Source organism: Falco peregrinus, chromosome 2, assembly GCF_023634155.1.
Source record: "Falco peregrinus isolate bFalPer1 chromosome 2, bFalPer1.pri, whole genome shotgun sequence".
NCBI lineage: Eukaryota > Metazoa > Chordata > Aves > Falconiformes > Falconidae > Falco > Falco peregrinus.
In genome coordinates, this window is record NC_073722.1 from 67,339,029 (window position 1) to 67,348,424 (window position 9,396).

General features: G+C 41.0%; 1 protein-coding gene across 1 annotated transcript in view; it reads right to left on the minus strand.

Annotated features, from left to right (window-relative positions):
• Positions 1–6,935, minus strand: part of ENPEP (glutamyl aminopeptidase) — a 41,260-nt gene extending 34,325 nt beyond the window's left edge. Inside the window, exons 1-2 of the mRNA XM_005238039.4 lie at positions 6,063–6,935; positions 936–1,077 (exon numbers count right to left, since the gene is read on the minus strand). Of these exons, the coding sequence (XP_005238096.1) occupies positions 936–1,077; positions 6,063–6,676 (756 nt within the window). The 5' untranslated portion in view covers positions 6,677–6,935. The remainder of the gene's footprint in view (positions 1–935; positions 1,078–6,062) is intronic.
• Between the last annotated feature and the right edge of the window lie 2,461 nt (positions 6,936–9,396).

Sequence of the window (9,396 nt, forward strand, 5' to 3'; positions counted from 1 at the left end):
GGCAGCTGTATCAGATTTGTAATAGTTCTCAGCTGAATTTCTAGGGGATAGTTAAGGTTTGGGGGTGCCTTTAAATAAAACAGTAAAGGAGATCTTTGTTTTCTGAGTGGGGGAGTGATTGGGAAGATGCAAATGTCAACAGCCTGGAGGCTGGAAGTTCTCTTTAATTTTTTTTTCTTGTTTTAAAATTTGGCATTTTATCTTCCATTTCAGAAAATATTCATTAGAAATTATACATTGGGCTACACATTCAGTTAAACCATTCATTAGAAACTCAGCTGAAAGCCATTCAATCTTCTTCCAGAGGGCCCAGAGATAGATGATTGATGCAATTGAATTTTGTACAAAACTTGGAATTTGACCCACCAAGTCCAGAAATAGATTATTTAGGAAATCACAGTCACGGTGAACTGGCAAGTGTCCACACCCATGATCTGACAGATTGGGTTTCCGATTCTGTATTATTAAAATAATAATAACCCTAGACTTTCTTGCTAGCAGGTTCCTTTGCCATCAGACTGATCAGCAGACCCTTGCTTTGTACTGTTATGTAATTTCAGTGATTATTTTAGACTTCCCATCTGGGAAGCAGCTGTCTTTCAGAGTATTTATTCCTTCTCAGAGTCCACCATTACCTTTATAATTAGTAGAGGATGCTTATTTAGAATATCTGAAAAGAGGGCCGGCTAGCTAAAGATGGAAGAGACACTTTGGATTTGTCTCTGTATTGCCGTGTTGTGTGCTCGTGGACTACTAGGAGTGCTAACGAACCAATCAGTCCTGTTTTATGGAATATTTATTAGACATTAGTTTTACAGTGTCTGGGTGGTAGAGTCTGTGAACGCTGAATGCGCAAGGACTTTGTGATCCGTGCTACCTTTCCAGTGGCTTTACAGAACCATTCCACTTAGACAGCAGGGTTGGGAAATACATACCTGCACTGGCATGTTTGAAAGTGCTTGGTATGCATCTTGGTGGATGATAGATATGTTGTAAGTTGCCTTCTTGTTGGGCTCATCAAAGCAAGGAAATGATTTCCGTGCATCTGTTGGCTCATGATCAGTAGCTGCAATGCTCCTTAAACAAACAACACATTGGCAAGCCTTCATTATATACCTTTTAAATCTTATCTGCAATTTCTAAGCATAATTTTTTAGCAATTTCACAAACCAAAGCCAGCTGCAAATATTTGTGTTTGTCCATTCATAGAAGCAGGTGACATCAGAAATGTACAAGCTAATATCGTATAGCCATGTGTAACATGTATACCTCAAAGTCTGCCATCAGCATCCTTTAGGTTTCACAGCAAAAGCTAAAGCAAATCGTTTATCATCAACTATTTTTAGGAGCCAGGCAGTAAGATAGGAATGACCCTTCATGGATGGTAAAAATTTTGCTCACCTTCCTGATGAGCTTTCCCACTGATTTATGTGCCTAAAATAAACTGCTGAAAGGAAATTAAGGTTCTGGTGTAGGGATGTTTACTTAAGTCACTCCATGTGTTGTTTACCCACTAGACCATATCTTGGCTTGGAGTTTTGAACATCTCCTGAGAAGACACCTTGGAATTGCTTCAGTGCCCCTAAAATCTCATCCTGCTTGTGTTTCTTTTTCTGCAGTCACCATGTACAGTTTTCTGCTGTTATGCTTCCCTGATTCCATTAATGAAACTGCTGGAGAAAGCATGGAAAGTTCAGGTGAACATCCTACTATATAACTGGTGCTACGCTAGCCCTGTTGGGGAGTTTAGAAAGTCATCTGTTATGCAAAAAACAACTGGAGGAGTTAGACAATAGGGATCATGTAAAAAAATAAGGTGAAGTCTGTGAACGTTCATATCACGTGCTTGCTTCTCATAATGACATCAGGCTCCCCCATTAATGAGCCGTACAGTGGCAGAGCATATTCTCCAGTGATTGATGGTGAAAGGGATCACAGATGCTCCTTCAATTAATCTGGAATGTTGAGCATTTTCTGACAGCACTTCTACAGCTGCCCCAACTATATTAAGGTAGTTTTTCTTTCCAAAAAGTAATTAAAAGTGTACATCATAAATTACAGATCTGCGGCAATCCTACAAGCTCACTTGACAACCAATTTTTCAATGTTTCTGTTGCCCTTGGCAATTCTCTGTGACGGTTAAATACTAAACTGGTCATTAGGAACTTGTAGCAGCAAGGGTCATTTACAAGCCTGATGGAGGTTAATATGTCTGGGTTCTTACCATTCATGTTCATTGGAATAGTAACTCAAAAGCTCATGGGCAGAAAGAATAATGAACATTCACCTTAACATAACTTCAGGCTCAACAGAGTTTCTTTTGCTTGGTAAATTGTTTGATGTCACTCTCTACTTTTTCTAGGACTTGAAAGCTATTTCACAATTAAGTTCATGTCAAGTCCCAGGAGCAATGCTTCACAGCTATTGCTTAAAAAATTGGCTACATATTTTGACACATTTATATTTTGTTCCTACAGAATGATAACACTATGATATTTCTGCTGATTTATAAGGTGACAATCCATCTATCCTCATATATTTGTAGAGGCAGACAGACAATAGCAGTGCAAAACCTTAGCACTATAATTCCTATGGGGTAGATGATGAGAACTCCAGGCTATGACATGCACAGAAATGGCACTGGAAACATGAAATTTTGTAATTTCATTTAAAACTGTATAATGTAGTTTTTAGATAAGATTTTCTTCACTGCTTAGTGGCTTCTGCCTTTCTGCTTGTTGTTGATGTCCAGACCTTTAAATGTGAACTAGAGTTGACAGTTGTAAATAACATAGCAATAAGTGAAGATCTGGCTGAGACTGCATCCAGATGTCACTCCTGAAATAAAACAGTGCTGCATGTAGAACCAAGATGAATTCCCCCCACCTTTTATTTTTTTCCCAAAGCACAGGGTGTTAGTGCAAAAAACTCCCCTTGAGCTAATTAAAGCATTTTTCTCCCAATCTTTCCCTAAATTCAGATTCATTGCTGCTTCTAAGAAAATTTTGTCCTTGAGGAAGAAATCTAGGAGTTCTACTTCTGTACACTAAAGAATATTTTGCCTTTCCTTTATGAATTAAATCCTAAATGTAAGTCTCCCTGCTAGACATGTGCCCAGCTATCTTTTATAAGCCTCTTGTCCTCCTCTTACAGAGGACCGAGAGAATGCCTATAAAAGGGAAGCCATACCTTCTCACTAATAGTAGTGAAAAATCAAAACCAGCTGCTGTGAATTGTTTGTATTATCTGTAATATTAAGGAGGAAATACAAGAGGGTTTTAGCATGTTCTTTGAGAGGAACTAATGAGTTTTAAAGAAGCCATTACACTAGTCAAGGACTCTTGTGCTTCTTTCCCTAATATCTGAAAATAACACAATTGTAATATGTTTATGATCACTGCATCATGCAAAATAGAGAAGGACTGTTATTACCCTTTCACCAATGGGAAATTAAATGTGCAGACAGGCAAATAGCTTTACCACAGGATTTCAATGCTTATGGTTGGATTCAGGCATCCACAGGAGGATCTAGGTAGGTCTATGTCTAAAGCCTGCATTCTCCAAGCTTCTGCTTTCCTGCTCCCTACCTGCACATACGTGTCAATTTGAATAGTTGTGTTCCCAAGGTATCTCAAGATCCACTTCTGGGCATGTCCAAAAGCACCTTTGCCCTCATGGGGATTGTGTGATCTGTCTGAACAGGATTCCCAAAAGAGGCATTCTTCTCCCTAAGCCTCCCAAGGATACCAGACTTGCAGTCATGTTCAGCACAAGTCTACCTGTTTTCCACCAAATGTGGGAGAATAAAACCTAAGCAACAGCAGAGCCTGGACATGTGCCTAGTCTGTAAACAAAAGGCATTATAGCAATGCTTTGGCAAACATTTGCCTTCACAGACACAACTGGGGAGCAGCTCAGCCCTGGGAGCTGACTTTCCAGTGTTACTAATTCTCTCTAAAGGTCCTGCTGCTTCTAACACTGCCCAGAAGGGATGGGGCAGCAGGTTAATTACATGTTGGCTCTCATTTTCACCTCAGCCCCCCTCTCTCTAACATCCTCTGTTAATAGACTTGCTTGACTTTCGCTGTTACCTGATCTGATTTGTATTTACTTACAATGTGACAAAAAAGGGAACTATTTGGGTTGAAATTTTCCAAGGGCAATGTCTGCTTCAGGCAAAGGCAAATTAAAAAAGTTAATTCCAGTCAGCATTGTTTTTGAGCAGAAAGCCAGGGGAAAATGCAGTTTTAATAAGTCATAAAATCCTTCTGCCATCATCCTTCCTCACCCCATACTGTCACCTACCCTCATGCTGCACAGCAGCAACTTGGCTGTAGCACTTGGCTGGTGGTTGCTTTCATTTCAAAGCTGTACTGGTAACTACCACGTACATTGCCTCTGCCACCCGCACAAACAATCTACCCAAATTTAACCACATGAAAAGCATTTCAGAAGTCACCATTCACTCCTTCTTATTAAAGCCCTTCTCAAGCCTAACAAAAAATCTCACATGCTCAAGTTCCTTTCTGTATTGAGAGTTTTCAGACTGCTGGCTAGGATCATCCTTGCAATTGTAGCTTCCAACATTCAAATCAAGGAGTAGGAACGCTCTCAAAGTGAGCTCACGTTTTCTGCTTTCTTTAGCTTATGAATTTCTCCTTTCTTCCTGATGTCAGATGCTTGGCCCTTGTCTTCCTACACTGTCTGGATCTGAAGGATGGACTCTCACCTATCCTGCTCTGTGACTCAAGAGACCTGTGTTCTGGTGCTGCTGTTCTGTTGTTGTGACAGATCTGGGGCAATTCATTTAATATCTAGGTATCCTTCATCAATAAAAGTGAAGGAACACACCTCAACTTAGAAAGATGCTAAGAGGTTACACTTTAAAAGTGCTGTGGGGATGTCAGATGCTCAAAGTATAAAACTAAAGCACCTTCCAAGTCAGAGGAATACTTGACATGGTAGATGGAGGAGAACAAGAGGGAAAGAGCTGGCTGGCATTCGAGTTGTTCTCTACATGGCTTCTTCCCAGATCAGATAACTATATTTAAGTATGAAAAATGAATGCTTGCTTTTTCTTCTGCTTCTTGGATTTGCTGCTGCTTGTGTCTGTCACTGCTGCTACTCCTCTGGTATTGCCTGTCAGCTGCTGAATGGAGCTGATGCGACTTTCACTCATGTCCCAGGAGGGCAAACAAGTGCCGTGAAAACACAGCAGTGTTTGTCTCCATGTTGCTGCTACAGGGCCTTGGAAAAGTCTAGCCAAGATTATCTTCTAGCTGTACAGGCCGGAATGAGTCACTGAAGGAATGTAAATATTGGAAAATAGATAAGTGTCCTCTCCATACTTTAACTGCAAAGAAATGCCTCTGAGCAGTGGGCAATGGCTTTTTCAAGATTCCACCCAGAAATAGTGCAAACCTGTGAAGTGGAATGGGTTAACTGAACTGGCAGAGGCTTTGTAATCTTTCAATAACTGTTGATATATTAAAAAGGAAGAGCTGGAGCACAAAAAATCCAAGTCAAAGATAACCGTCATCATTGAACTTTCCTACCTATAATTTAAACCAGCTGCAGGAGGGACAGAGAAGTTCTGGTTTGGATATTCCTCAGGCTTACAACATCAAGGAGGCAGAATGTCAAGAAAACTATCACAGGACGATTTTACACCAAAACTTACTTTGGGGAGTGACAGGGGAGAGTGATGAGAGCTGTATCCTATTCAGTGTACTACAGAGATAAAAACAGGCCTCAATCCCTCCAGCTCTCTGAGGGAGCCATTTGTAAAGCTCAAAGGTAACCTAGGACCAGTATAGTTTGAAATTTTTTTTCAGAATAGTAATAACAAACCCCTCATCTCTCCAGCCCACGATCACTTGTCAACAGCCAAAGGTTTTTGAATACAGCATCTTCTTTAGGGGAATGAGAAAATTAAAGAACAGCCCAGAAATGTCAGCAAGTTGGTGAGAGACAAGACTTAAAAGCTGAAACTGGAATAGAGGAGGCCTAAGCAAGTAGAAATAGAGAGGAAAGTTTAATAAATAAAAGAAAAACTGCTTTACTTGATCTGTCCGTTCTCAGTGTAGGTGGTCCTATAAAACCCAACCAGGGAACCATTCAGCCAGCCTTGAAACTTCAGGGTGAGTATATAGGGATCACTTTCATTAGCGACGGAGAGCTCTGCTTCTGCCTTCATCACTATGTACTCTTGCGGCTTGTACCCAAAACAGTCGTTCAGAGCAATCACTTGTCCTGAGGATTTTCGGAGTGTGGGCATTTCTGTAATCTTGGTCTCTCGCAGGTGGAGCCATAGGTAGCTGGTAGATTTTTCCAAAGCAATAGAGATACTGACTGTCCCTGTGTAAATGTCTGTCTCCATTTCAGGCTTTATTTCCAGATCATAGTGGACAGGCTTGACATAAGTGGGTAGTCTAAAATGTCTCCAGTCTCCAGTCTCATCATTTTTAGGAGGACAGGGACCCAAATCCGCTGGGGGAGGAGGGTTTGTTGGTTGATCTGTTCCCCCTGAAGGTTGCTGAGATTCAGGTCTGCTCAGTCCCACGCCGAGCCCCACAGCAAGCGCTGCAGCCACCACGATGCCACAGATGACAGCCACATGCTTTGTCTTCATGCAGTACCTCTTGGACTTCTTATCTTCAAAATCCATGCCTTCCATCTCTGCTCCCGGGTCTGTTCTCAGAGCAAAACATTAACTATAAAAAAGCTTATTAGTCACTTCAGCACTTGCACTCAGTAAACTCAGCGGACTTAGTTTGTATTTTAATTGTGTAGATATAGCTGTTCTCTGCCCGTCTCCCCCACCTCGCTTTCCATGAGACACTCAATTAATTAAAGACAACATGCATTTGGAGGAAATGTGAATGATCAAAAGGAGTGCAGCTGGGCTGGGAGACCGAGGGAACTGACACAGAAGAACATTGTTTCTGCCGTGCTCCCCTTATAAGCTGCGCAACCCCACCCCCAGCCCCTCCTGCTCCGGCCTGAGTTAAATATAAAGCAGTACTATGTTAATCAGCAGTTAGGAAATGATCAGATGCCAAAGCTCTGTCAGCAGCTTTCAGAAAGAGTTTGCAGATAGACGTGTAACTGCTCCAAACCCTCAACCTTTGCCACTACCCCTGCTGTGTCTTGTTTGGTTTTTTTTTTTTTTACTTTTTCCTCTTACTAGCAAAGATATCCTTGAACTTCCACCCTATAGTTTGTGAAATGACATCTCCAAAGTCTCAAAAATCCGGCAAAAATCACATACATCTTTCAAGGGCTTTTCAACTGTTTCCCCTCTTTTCTAAGCTCATTTACCTTTGCTGAGTAATTTGAGGCAGTCATGGGCAGAAGAATGCACAGTGGAACAATAAATTTTGATCACTGACTTCAAACTTTAAAACACGTCTAATTCCTCTCCCCCTCTCACAGGACCAGCTTTCCAGGAGGCTGCTCGTAACCATGCATGCAAGCTGGTGGCCTGTGATAGCCTCCTTGGTCAGTGCAACTACAGTGCTGCCTGTGAACCCTTGCTGTGGGGGACACTTCTAAATATGCAGTTATATGATTTATGTACTAAAGATCTAATGTAGCGTTGACTGCATGTCATCATGATGTGGCACTTCAACAAAATAAATTAATTGAATGGAACCTGGTTCTGCCTGGGGGAACTTATTCTAAGTAAGGACTGGCTAAGCTTGCAAGCAAGACATTGCTAATGCAGTATGAAACCAAGTACAGCAGTAGTTTCAACCTTGTTTTATGTTGCACTAAAGGAAACCACTGTAGAATAGAAACCTCAGTCCCTGGATCTCTTAACCCTTTTTCTCCACTTATGGAGCCCATTTGAATAGATTTTTAATCAGGAACATCAGCTTGGCTTCATGCCTCCTGATTTAGTTTATTAGGAGACAGACAGATTAACATCACTCTTTACATCAGTTACAACTCTCTGACTACTTCACTTTTTTTTTTTTTTTGAGATGGATGAAGTTTCACCTGGATGCATTGACTTAGGCCCTAGAATCAGTCAACACATGCTCTGAGTGAGATGCACTGCATCAGGGAAGGAGGTTTTCCAGGACAGCCTTCGTCCAGACTGTTTGGAAATCGATCTGCTCACAAGCTTTATAAAGGGTGTTTTTGAAATATTGCCAGCCATCATGGGGAACTTTAGCCACCCAGTTTGTATCAGCACTCTTACAGCACACCACTTTTTATATAACATCTTGTTTTAAAGGCAAGATTTTCCAACAGGAACTGGTAAAAGAATAAGTCTTTTTTGCATCCAGTTAACTCTTACTCATATTTTCAAAAGTGAAAAACCATTGCAAAAAATAAAAAAAATAAGCAGAAAGCGAAAAATCTGTTTCACATTATGTCTGTTTTTATTGTTTCCCATTTCTCTGCTGTGATCAAAAATAGATATGACATGGGAAACCAGTGCCCTTTAATGGATTGGGCAAGAATTTAACTTCCAGCAACAGAGCCAGCATTGAAGATCATGGTTTTAACATTTAAAACCATTTCAGCTTTTCTTTTGTTCTGGTTGGACAGGACAAGGAAAAAGAGTGAGAATAGGTTTTAAATAAGACATCTTAAGCCAGAGCAGACCATAAGTGATGAGATAGTATATGTGTCTTGATTTCAGGCAAGATTTTTACATGACTCCCATTTTTCATTCTCCTTAGCCGTGAGGTTTTCTGTTACATTCTTAATCTGAAGATGAAAAATGCTGTTTGAGCTTATAGATTGCAAAGCAGGTTATTTACTGCAATTATGAAGAGACTTGCAGATTTCTTCACTGGTAACTGTTACCTCCTTCAGGAAGAGCTAGAAAACATATCTGGATGAGCTGGTCCTAAACAGCAAAAATACATGTATTTCTTATCCTAAGCCTTAAAAACAACACTAGCAACAAAAGCCATTACAAGCTAATGAGGAGTGACAAATGAATTAGCTCAATAAGTAGCAGAGCTTATTGGTGGCTTCTGCCAACAGTAGTGCAGTTACACACAAGCTCTAGCATTGATCTTCTCTATAAAAACTAAGGTTCAAGACTAGCTGCAGCCGAAAGCAGGTGTAATATATTTCTGATAGTGGTAGTTATGAGCAGACTTATGCCTCCCCTATCAGAAATAATGCTTTGTTCCTAGCTGACACCACTGGGGACAGCTAGCAGCTCTAAGAAGCTGCCTAGCTGCCAATGACCCAATATACATATCCAAGGATAAGATAGACCTTGAACTATTAATTCCTCTACACAGCAGCAATAAGGGAGGGCAGAGCTCCCAAAGGCAATGCCAATGCTCTCCCTTCTTGGCTGTGTCCAGGTAGAAGGGGGCAGGGAACATGATCTGCCTTCTCAGAGAAGTGAGTGCCATGGCCTTCATC